Here is a 12107-nt window from a genome sequence, read left to right on the forward strand (position 1 = left end):
AACCTGCATATTCCACAACACTTTCCATCAGATTTATCCCTAATGTCCATCTCATTATGGATTCTGCTTGACTGCGGACGACCCCTTGGATTCTTCCGTAGCCCTTTGTCTAGGAGAAGCTCGAAAGTCATCGGCGGCACCTCCCACGTAGATAGGTTCGGCAGGACGGGGAACTCATTCTCCCAGACACACAATGTGCGCTCCAGCATGTACACATCATCGACATATTGTTCAGCATCAAGGTTCACTTTAGCACACGCTGCCACGACATGCGCGCAGGGATAACGAAGTGTTTCGAACCTGATGCACTCGCACCGTCTGTTTCGGAGATCAACTCCATAGGACCTAGGTCGACGACCGATGTTCTCAGTAACTCGAAACATTTCCAGTCGTCGTGAATATATTTCCACGTTCATTGACCTCGCCAACCGACAGTTTACGACCATTGCATCCCTTACATGTTCGACAAACACATGTCCTGCCTGAATCTGGTCGACTTGCTGCTGACCCATTCTTGGCATCAAAGTAGCCAGCCTGTAGAAAGTAGCAGAAAAACCGATGCAATCGGAAGATGACGTGTTTTCAACAAGACAGCGTTGATCCCCTCGACTAAGTTTGTGGTCATGTGGCCATAACGAAAGCCCTCGTCAAAACTTTGAGCCCACTGCCACGGCTCCATTGTGCGCAACCATTGTCGGAAAGATGTGTTTGTCTACCCCTCCATGTCACTCTCAAGTCGGATAATTCTTTGCCGGAAAATATGTGGCTCTAACTCGTACGCTGCATACGTATTAACGAAAAATAAGTTCTAGTAAGTCAATAACATCAAACATTACAACTTATATTGAAAAGATAAGGTTATCATTTACCCATTGCCATGACTTGTCTCTTCCAGTCTGCATTCTTATAATCTTTATAGAAGTTAGACGCAATGTGACGAATGCAGTAAACAGATCTCCACGGCACACCGGAACGCCTAATAGCTACAATTAAACCATTCCCTCTATCGGAGATGATGTAAATGTTATCGTTCCTAATAACATACCTCCGCAGATTTGTGAGGAAGAATTCCCAAGACTCCATGTTCTCTTTATTTACGATAGCAAATGCTATCGGGAGCACGTTTCTGTTACCGTCTTGAGCAACTGCAAGAAGTAGGATCTGTGTATATTTTCCATATAGCCATGTCTCATCCACCTGCACAAGTGGCTTGTAGTGGGGAAATGCCTGCACACATGGATCGAACGTCCAAAACATCCGATGGAAAATCCTTTTTGCCGGCTGTAACTGGTCATCCGGGCCGTAATATAGACTTGTCTGTAACTCAATCACAGTTCCCGGTACGTACTCCCGCATAGCAGCTATCCAACATTGAAGCTCGTTATACGACGAATTGTAATCCCCATATAGTTGCTCCATTGCCATCTGTTTAGCTATCCATGCCTTCCGATATGAGACTCGATACTGGAATTGTGCTTGCATTTTCGCAATAAGTACCAAAACTTTAATGGTCGGCATGTCCTTCACCATTGGCATGATACACGTACAAATAGTTTTCGAATCAAGTTTTCCATGATCTTCTGTCATACGTGTTGATGTGCATGTATGAGGACCAACAAATTTTCGTATCTCCCATATCTGAGAACTTCTAAAGAATGCAGCTCGTACCCGCCAATTGCAACCTTCCGCTGCCTTCCAACACTCCCCAACATATATTGTCGGAGTAGACACGGAGACTTTATAATCCACCGATATCTTCATGTTGTACTGTTTAATGGCATATACGCACTCTTCTTTACAGTTGAATCTCTAGCCTATGAATAACTCATCATCATCAGATGTTACAGCCAGCCCGTGAGAATGAACTATTTCAGGGTACTTCGGAAACTCAACTACATACGCTGCATCGGGGTCTATGAGCGACATGTGTGGCCCAGAATTATTGTGTATCAAAATACGCCGCATCTGCTCACTGACCGAAGAAGCGTTAATGCCTTCATCGTTGCTGACATCTTCATTGTCAATATCATCAGGTACATCGTCCACATCAGGATCACCGTCACTATCGACCTCTTCATCCCAATGATCGCCACCACCTTCTTCTTCGCCAGCACCTTCTTCTTCACCACCAACCATGTCAACATCGGGTGTAATATTCAGGTCGATACCGATCCCACCCATAGTTGATTCACTATCAACGTATGATATTGGAGCCACCATCCACGGTTCTTCAGCCCTATCTTCTTCATCAGATGTATTAACATATTCATTTTGCTCCATACCGACTAACTCAGCAAATAAGTGAATCGGTGCATTCTTCTCACTCCCATTCCCACAGTAGAGATCAACCATTGTCTCTACGTCTTCGTCGTCACAAGTTCCATTTCGACGAATTTGACTAGATTTGTCGAAACTGGAAACTTGTAGAAAATTTTTGATATCCTTCTCCCACAACGTCTATGAATTTTTGCATTAATCCTTGCCTTCATTTCATCGAACGATACATTTCTATTAAATCTCATTGCTATTTGTTGCCGACATTCAAATACACATCCAACACTTGTTGTCAAGATGACTCCATCGAAATAAACGCATACAAGAAACTTAGCATCCATCTTCAATATTTAATCTGTCAAAAAAAATAAAATCTCATAAAAATTCTCGAACGGTAACTAAATTACTTAAAAAAATTAATGTTTCAATATGCAATTTTGTACATGAAAACCGTTTAACCACTAATCCTTATAACTAACACACTAATAATATTAATAATTTTATACTCAAAATAATACACACTAAAATTATTAAATTTACTAAAAATAATAACTAACTAACTAACTAACTATAATAATAATACTAGTTTTTTACTAACTAGTTTATTTTGGTAAATAAAAATAATAAATAACCATAATAATAATACTAGTTTTTTGCTAACAATAATATTACTAAGTTACATCTTAATACATTAATAACATCTTAATACTAACAACAACAACAACAACAACAACAACAATAATAATAATACTAACTAATACTATTATTTTGAGTTTTATTAATCTTAATAACTAAACTAAAACAAAAAATATTACAAAATATACAAAATAATAACAACAATATAATCAATTTTTTTAAAAAAATACATTCTTTTTCTCTCTTTTTCTCTTATTTTACGCAGCACCTCTTTTTCTTTTTTTTTCTTCTAATTTTTCTTCTTTCAACTGGACAGAGTTCGTTTTTATAATACAAGTAGTGCCGCCAATCAGTATGACACAATTGGTGCCGCCAATGGCATTGGCACCATTGATGCCGCCAATGGCTTTGGCGTGACCAATGTGCCGTCACATCGATACAGATTTTTTTACAGGTTTTTTTTGATATATTTTGATAAATAAAAAAATATTTTGGTAAATAAAAAAAATTATAACATTTTGGTTATTTTTTTATTTTTTTATAATATTTTTGTAAAAAACCCCCCTTTCGCAACTGCTCACTTCGCCAGGTACCTCTTCCTTTACCTTCTCTATCCCTAGATCTCGATTTCCCCTTTTCTATTTCGATTTTGTATTTCGTTTTGTTTGATGGCATTGAATCGCTGATTCGTTTCCAAGCTTCGATTCTGTTTGTAGTGACAGTATTATACATGAGCTATCTCAGCTGCTTTTTACTTGTTTCTGCTTTATTTGACCATTTCTATCTCAGTTTTTTCCCCCATTTTATATTATGTTTCTGATAATTTTTGATCTCTCTCTTTGACTCGTATCAGGTCTATGGGGCTTTACGCATGACTGTGAAAATATTCTTGATGTGGAATTCCAAAATGGTAATAGATGGTGGTGAAGACACAACTGTTGCAACTTTATGGCTTGAGGCTCGTATCAGTAATTCTTGAGGTTTATTGAATTTATCTGGACCTGGAGATACGATTCAGGCGCAACGTCTAGTCCTGTCTCTGTTTTACAGTATTCACGTGAGTTATTATTTTATTGTGAACATTTCAATTTGGAGGCTAAGCTGTATAACTGGTTAAACTTCTAACTGTTTGAACAACAGTTTTGGGTAATAAGGATATTACTCTAGTTTCTGTTTGTAGCTTATTAAGTTTTACTTCTCTTTCTAAACTTGCCTTCTTTTGTGATCCCTCTGCTCCTTCAGTTTTACTAAGAATGATGATTTATTTTTTGCTTCCATGTGATTTACCATGTCAAGCACGGTATATTTTTTTTATTGAAGCCTCTTTGAATGGAAGTATGAATTTGACTGTTGGGTTTGTCCCATTACATGGAGGATAAAAATGTAAATTTTTCTCATGATTTTTGTTGCTTCCATATTCAAACTGGTGGATTAGACGTCAGCTATCAAAATAAAGCAACGCATATTTTTTCTCATGTTTCTTAGTTCTGTCTTTTGGGACATATTTATATCGAGAACAAATGACAAGCATTCAGAGGCTGCTGCAGCATACATAGAGGTGACTTCTTACAACTTTAGCAAGTATTATTGTAAGTACCTTGTCATTTCTTCAATTTATACCGAATGATTTGAACCACTATGGGTTTACTTACAGGCACAACAAATCAAGGCAAAGGAGCAACAACAGTTGCAGATGCAGCAGTTGCAACTGATGCGTCAAGCTCAGATGCAATGCAGGGATCCTAATCATCCTTCTTTAGGTGGTCCTGTAAATGCAACTGGCTCTGAAGGAATGCTAGGGCAGTCAAATGCAAGTGCATTGGCAGCAAAAATGTATGAAGAGCGCATGAAACACCCAAATGCAATGAATTCAGAGACATCCCAGCCACTTCTTGATGCTAGGTGGCCCTTTTAAAATCAGCTACAAATCATCCTGGGTAAATATACTTGTACATTTTAGGTAAGGTATTTTGTCTGTTGCGATTAACATTTTTCTGGTTAATGACAAATCAAAATTGTCTCTGATGCAGTCAGTTGGTTCAAGGAAATCAAGGATGTGTAACTGCAGCATTGCAACAAATTCAGGCATTGATTCTACTAACTTTTTTTTGCTACTTGGAAAAAGTTCTTTCTGTATTTGCTGTAACATTTTGCAATCAATCTCTTTTTGTCTTGTATATATATATATATATCCTTGCAGGGCATTAAAGGTGACGTGAATTTAGGCGGTCCACAGAGAGCCATGCCCATGGATCCCTCCTCAATTTATGGACAGGGAATCATGCAGTCAAAACCTGGAATAGGAAATACAGGTACTCTTTGTAACTGGTGTTATATTCACTTTGCACCATTCACCTTGCTGCATAGTAATGAGTTTCATTTCCATAACCTAACTTCTAATTATCTTGTCATGGATTTATTGATTTACTATAACATTATGTCATTTCTATTCAGCCTCTACAAAAATTTTTATATTTGGTTTCATCACAGTCCATCTTATCTTTCCTACCTTATTCAACTCACGTGCTTCTAAATTTGGCCAATATGATCCCAAAATTTTCAAAAGAAAAGCTAGTAGGTTAGGTGTTTGCTTCTAAGTTTGGCACTGTCGTTTGCTAAATCTAGCTACTCTAAAAAAATACTGCATGAAGTTGCTGTTTCTATTTTGTCTGGTTCTTTTCTCTTTAGAAATGAAGGCACCATATATAATAATGTTGCAAGTTGAGGTCACCCTCTTTATATAGAGCGAAAAGTATGGATCTTTTGAGCCATTTAAACCTTGAAGGTATGTCCATGCATACTTTCACGTGATGATGATGAGACTGATTCCCTATAATGTGAATTAGGGGGAAATTTTTCTCAGAAAACAACAAGAATACTCTTTTGGATTGGAAAAAAATATCTTTTGCATCCAGGTAATTTTCATATATTATAAAAGTTATCATTAATTTTACAAATAATCAATTAATGTTAAATATCATTTTAAACTTAATATAGTATTTTAATTCTAATTCTAATTACTTGAACATTTTTTATATTGTATTTTTACATTTATACTTCTCTAAAGTAAATCTAATTTTAATATAATATAATATAATTTATTAATTGTTTTCTCCTAATGAATTGAATTTACGGAAACAGTTGACAATAAATATAACTATGTATTTCAATGTTAATTGTCCATTATCTTTACTTTAACATTTAATATAACTATTACTTTATTAATTGTTTTCTCCTAATTATTTGAATTTATGGGAACAGTTGACAATAATGTTAATTGTCCAATATCTTTAGATAGCAAGGAACAGCGATGATTCCGTTGAATCACCTGAAGTACAAAGCCAGTTTTCATTTGTCTTTCAAATTCTTGTTTAAGAGAAATAAATAACTAAATTGTCTCTATATATACTTGTGACAGTTGTCATACCATCTGCTTTATATAACCAAGATAATTTGCAACCATTGATTGTCTCTATATCCCTTTGTTCTTAAGTGCATATCTTATACTTTTCTCGTTAAATTTACGGCTAACATCATTATTTGGTAATGGTGGTTGTAATAGTTCAGTAGTTCTTAACAAGTTCGAATTATTATAAAATTGATTAAAAGTGGTCAACTTTTTGCTTAATTTCATCTGAACCTCTTTTGTTTCTTAATTGATTTTGTTTAAAACTGTTCTATAAAGAAAATTTGACTTAAGTTTAGACTTCTATTTTATGGAGCATCAACTGAACTATTCTATTTTTTGGTTAAGTATTCAATTGAACTTCACAGCCTTTATATGTTTGCTCTAGCTTACTTCATGTTCTTTTGTTGTAGACTGGTGTGAACAAGCTTGCTGATTTGGTTGGAGGCACTCTTGGACCAAAAGGCTGGAATGTCGTTCTAGAGAGCAAATATTATTGCTGAATTAGTGCCAATAGGTTGATATATCTATTTACTTATGTATGTTATGCATATCAAAGCATTATTGTATTAGTTAGTTTTTTAAAGCATTATTGTATTAGTTAGTTTTTTAACATTAACTAATACAATAATTGTAAAAGAAAATATTTTTAACATTATAACTTTTAATATTATTGTAAGAATATTTTGAATTATACTTCGGTTATCAATTTATGTTATATATTTTTTGTTGACTTTGAGTTATCATTTAGATTTACTGTTTTTTATTGGATTTCATGCTGCAGGAAGGGTTGTATATGGATGAAAATTGAATGTTACAAATCTGCCAAATTAGTGGCGATTTTTCATAAATGCCGCTAAAAATCACTTTTAGCCGCGTTTGTGATAAAAGCGCCGCTAAAGATCATATTGTTTAGCGGCGTTTGTGGGTAAAGCGCCGCTAAAGGTCATGTTCTTTAGTGGCGTTTGTGGGTTAAGCGCCGATAAATATCATGTTCTTTAGTGGCGTTTTATCACATTAACGCCGCAAAATTTAGTGGCGTTTTATCACATAAACGCCGCAAAATTTAGCGGCGTTTTATCACATAAACGCTTCAAAATTTAGCATCATTGTCTATAGCGACATTTTTTGTGGCGCTTTCACGCCTAAAAAAACGCCGCTAAAAGCCTATTTTGCTGCAGTGTAAAGATGCTATTATATCGAAATGGTTTCCAAATGGTATTTATACATTCAAATCCGCTTATAGTATACTCTTGGAAAATTCTCTTAACCCTTCGGATGACAAATGGAAGCTTGTCTGAGCTTTCGATGGTCCTCATTGGGTTCGTCATTTTCTTTGGTTGGTACTCAAAGAATGCCTATTGGCTAACGTGGAATGTTGTAAATGAGGAGTCTCGACGGACCCTTCTTGTGCAATTTGTGGGAGAGCCGATGTAACCATGCCATAAACATCGACTAACCATTAAACATACATTTACCTATACATGCATTATAACCTTGACCAAAACATCAAAATCTACTGATATAATCGCTGAATAGTGTGATAGGTCTCCGACGAGCTTTCAAATCGATCGAGCTTCTGATAATCTATAAAACATAGGAAAGAAAACTACATAATGCTTAGTAAGTTCGTAAATCATGAACATAACTTACCATTTCAATGCAAAACCTTAAAAATTAAACATGAATCAATCCAACATAAGCTTGGCACAAGCCTACGCATCATCAACAACACAAGTTAGTGCTTTAACATATAACTTAATAAAATCACCACATGGGAAGGTATAATACATGAATATAGCACAATTGAACTCATACTTTCCATAATCTTGAATATACATGCATTGATTTCTAACATTTCATACCTTTCCATAAGTTCATAATATAGTCGATTGGAACACTTGTTGTTCCTTCCCTTTACATGCCCGTTGAACCACTTAGAATAATATCGAATACACAGGAAGCTCACACAAAGTGTGCTAAACATATGGTCGAAACCATTCATTTCCTTTTCCTTTATACCATTGCTCACTCAAGTCATAAATGGGTCTGCTTACAGAAGTTGACAGTTGGAATGTAGCTACACGATGCCGCTCACACAAGCTGACGAGTATCCACAACAAATGCCAGAACTCAACCATCGGTAGGACATTCAGGATCAGCACCCGAAACATGGTAACCCTAATGACATGTCATTTGTATCCTATATATTCTTAAGGTTCAAACGAGGCTCAGTCGAATAGTCTGAGTCTTTTCCTTTTCAGACCTCTTCGGGCAATCTCTGATAAAATGTTCATACGAACCACATTTAAAACATGCCTCGTCTTTTATCTTGCACTCACCAACGTGTCAATGTTCTTATTGTTGACATTCAAGTTTGTTACTCTTCACACTGCCTACGTTCGCTACAGACGTAGCTTGAGGTTTTGAAGCTACATATTGTTTTCCTCTATCTCTACCAGAGTAATCCACTGAAGCTGACGTATGATTATGATATTCTTTTGATTTCTTTAACAACGATTGATATGATTTTCCCGCCGATCTCTTACCTAAATTACGAGCTTCATAAGCAGCTGTTCTTTTAGCTTTGCTCAATTCTATAGCTTTGTGTGCTTGGTCGACTAGAACAACAAATTCTTTCAATTCTAGAATCCCTACTAACAATTTAATATCTTCATTTAACTCGTCTTCAAACGGTTTACACATAGCAATCTCGATCGGTACACATTCTCGAGCATATTTGCTCAATCTAACAAATTCCCTCTCATACTCAAATACTGTCATCCATCCCTGTTTAAGCTCGAGAAACTCTTTGCCTTTCCTGTCAAGGAACCTCTGGCTCACATACTTCTTTCGAAATTCGATTTGAAAAAATTCCCAGTTTACTCGATCTCTTAGCACAACTAAAATCAATGTGTTCCACTACTGATAGGCTGAGTCTTTTAATAAAGAAACGACACATTTCACACACTCTACCGGTGTACAAGATAACTCATCGAAAACTCTAATCGTATTTTCTAACCAGAACTCGGCTCTCTCCGGGTCATCTTCAGACGTAGCTCTAAACTCTTCAGCCCCATATTTATCGATTTTATCGACCGAAGGCTTACTCAATCATACTGGATCCAAACCCTGAGGAACTACAGGGACCAGTTAGGGAACAGGTGGGGGTAGAGTTCGTTGAGCCATCGGGTTCGTTCGTGCGAACTCGGTAAACCACTCATTAATCATTTGGAATAAGGCTTCCTTAGCCTCTCCTCGCTGGCCCTCAGATATGGGCCTACTACCACTTGACGCTACTCCGTGAACGGAGGCTTGCGCGTTACTTTCAGCCTCATCAGAATCAGCTCGGTTGGATGACATTATCTATATGAAAACATAATTCAAATCGAGTCCGGAGTTATTAATCTATCACAGGTTATATACTGGCATGTATTTGTAGACTCATACACACTACGTTCAGTCCAAGAATCGACTAAACCGTAGCTCAGATACCATAAATGTAACACCTCTAACTTGTATCCGTCGTCAGAATAGGGTTACGGAGCATTACCGTAAAATTGTAACATAAAAACATACATTTCTAAACCTTTCATTAAACATAGCATAATCAATTCATATTCATGCATATCATCCCTTATTCAAGCCCTTGAGGCCCTAGAAACTCTTTAGAAACGATTCAGGATTAAATCAAAAATATTTGAAACATTGAGGAAAAAGTTAGAAAAAGTCAAACTGCAGGAGTCACACGGTTGAGACACACGCCCGTGTCTCTGGCCATGTAACATTTGAAATAGGGACACACGGTCGTATCCCAGCCCGTGTCCGTGCCTGTGTAACTCTCTGAGTTAGGTTACATGGCCAAGCCACACGCTCGTGTGCCAGGCCGTGTAACTACCTGTCTTGCAACCATTAAAACCTACATGAGACACATGGCCGTGTTGCATGGCTGTGTGTCATACACAATTGAGACACGCCGGTGTCTTAGTCTGTATGGATAAGAAATTGGCCAAAATCAAGCTATTTCTTTCACCCATTCAAACATGTACATACAAGCCCTTTTGCACATATAACCAAGACCTTAAAACCTGCCCAAAACATACACAAATGACCAAATCCTTATGCCAATAATCCATACAACCCATATGCCATATAGGCACCTCAATCACAAACAAGCACATATACCTAATTTTATATATATTTGGCCATAACTCAGCCATACATATCTAGCTCAATTCTATAGAAAATTATACCATAATTTACCACATTGAAGCTACACCATCACATATCAAATTGATCATTCAAAACATGTATCAACTTAGCCATAATAACAACAATCCACTATGTACCAAAAGTACCACAAATTTAAAACAACTTATACATGCCATAAACATCAACTGACCATTAAACATAAATTCACCTATACATGCCATTATAACCTTGACCAAAACATCAAAATCTACTAATATAATCGCTGAATAGTGTGATAGGTCTCTGACGAGCTTTCAAATCGATCGAGCTTCTGATAATCTATAAAACATAGGAAATAAAACTATGTAATGCTTATTAAGTTCTTAAATCATGAACATAACTTACCATTTCAATGCAAAACCTTAAAAATTAAACATGAATCAATCCAACATAAGCTTGGCACAAGCCTAAGCATCATCAACAACACAAGTTAGTGCTTTAATATATAACTTAACAAAATCACCACATGGTAAGGTATAATACATGAATATAGCACAATTGAACTCATACTTTCCATAATCTTGAATATACATACATTGATTTCTAACATTTCATACCTTTCCATAAGTTCATAATATAGTCTATTGGAACACTTGCCGTTCCTTCCCTTTACATGCCCGTTGAACCACTTAGAATAATATCGGATACACAGGAAGCTCACACAAAGTGTGCTAAACATATGGTCGAAACCATTCATTTCATTTTCCTTTACATCATTGCTCACTCAAGCCATAAATGGGTCTGCTTACAGAAGCTGATGGTTGGAATGTAGCTACATGATGCCACTCACACAAGCTGACACAACAAATGCCAGAACTCAGTAAAACTAGTAATTTTTCCATAATATAATTATGCATAACAATCTCAATTACAATTCATACAGTAAAACTAGTAATTTTGCCAACACATCAATCTTTTAAGTCTTGAAACATACCTGGTTCGGCCATTCGTAAAAGTAATATTTTGGCTACTATGCCAAACCAGCAAGGTAATTTATCAAATGTAACATGACATTTATCAATATCAAACAAATTTTACAAGTTTAGGACCTACACCTTATTTTTCGCTTTCTCGCAGCACCTTAATGAATCTTCCAATTTTTCTTAATAAACCTTTATACGATCCTAAACCAAAATTCAGTATAAATTCAATCAATTTACCACTTAACCAAATCCCAATTACTCACTTATGGGTTCAAACCAATTTTCTAATTAATAACTATTTTATAAATTCAACTAGTTCGATTCCTTACCTTGTATCGATGTGAACCGTAAGTACGATTGTTCTTCGACTTTACGGTTGATTCGGGGCATTTGGTTCAGCACCTAATTCCATAATATACTGGAAAATAAGTAGCTAATAATTATTAAATTCTTTTATTTAATCAATCCATAACATTTACCCAACGACTATGTTGAAACAACAATTAATTTTACGCTTAATTGCACTTACGCTTCCCGATTTGTGAGTTTCGAATGCCCAAACGATCAAGAACGTTTTTCCATAATTGACATGGGTTTAATAGCTGATTAGGAGGGTT

At 36.1% G+C, this 12107-nt stretch overlaps 1 protein-coding gene across 6 annotated transcripts; it reads left to right on the forward strand.

The window, feature by feature from the left end:
• The first annotated feature begins 3347 nt into the window (after positions 1 to 3347).
• On the forward strand, positions 3348 to 7049 carry LOC107914962 (transcriptional corepressor LEUNIG_HOMOLOG). Of its 6 annotated transcripts, none has more exons than XM_041102391.1 (8): positions 3348 to 3499; positions 3764 to 3967; positions 4458 to 4468; positions 4565 to 4870; positions 4941 to 4995; positions 5111 to 5222; positions 5757 to 5825; positions 6730 to 7049. In XM_041102391.1, the coding sequence occupies exons 4-8, from the start codon at positions 4806 to 4808 to the stop codon at positions 6750 to 6752; spliced, it is 324 nt and encodes a 107-aa protein (XP_040958325.1). In that variant the 5' UTR covers positions 3348 to 3499; positions 3764 to 3967; positions 4458 to 4468; positions 4565 to 4805; the 3' UTR covers positions 6753 to 7049. The 6 variants fall into 6 exon arrangements, 5 of the variants coding, with proteins under 5 accessions (XP_040958325.1, XP_040958323.1, XP_016699526.1 ...); XM_041102389.1 differs by having other exon boundaries at positions 3351 to 3499; positions 4396 to 4468; XM_041102390.1 differs by having other exon boundaries at positions 3497 to 3631; positions 3764 to 4468.
• The last annotated feature ends 5058 nt before the right edge of the window (positions 7050 to 12107 follow it).

The sequence above is a fragment of the Gossypium hirsutum genome, chromosome D10 (genome assembly GCF_007990345.1).
Source record: "Gossypium hirsutum isolate 1008001.06 chromosome D10, Gossypium_hirsutum_v2.1, whole genome shotgun sequence".
Classification (NCBI taxonomy): Eukaryota; Viridiplantae; Streptophyta; class Magnoliopsida; order Malvales; family Malvaceae; genus Gossypium; species Gossypium hirsutum.

Bases quoted from the DNA above. Each gene is read 5' to 3' on its own strand.
- LOC107914962 (XM_041102391.1), top strand. From the start codon at position 4,806: ATGCTAGGTGGCCCTTTTAAAATCAGCTACAAATCATCCTGGGTAAAT. The intron at 5,223-5,756 runs GTACTCTTTGTA...AATGTGAATTAG, and splicing joins ACCTGGAATAGGAAATACAG to GGGGAAATTTTTCTCAGAAA. The intron at 5,826-6,729 runs GTAATTTTCATA...CTTTTGTTGTAG, and splicing joins AAAATATCTTTTGCATCCAG to ACTGGTGTGAACAAGCTTGC.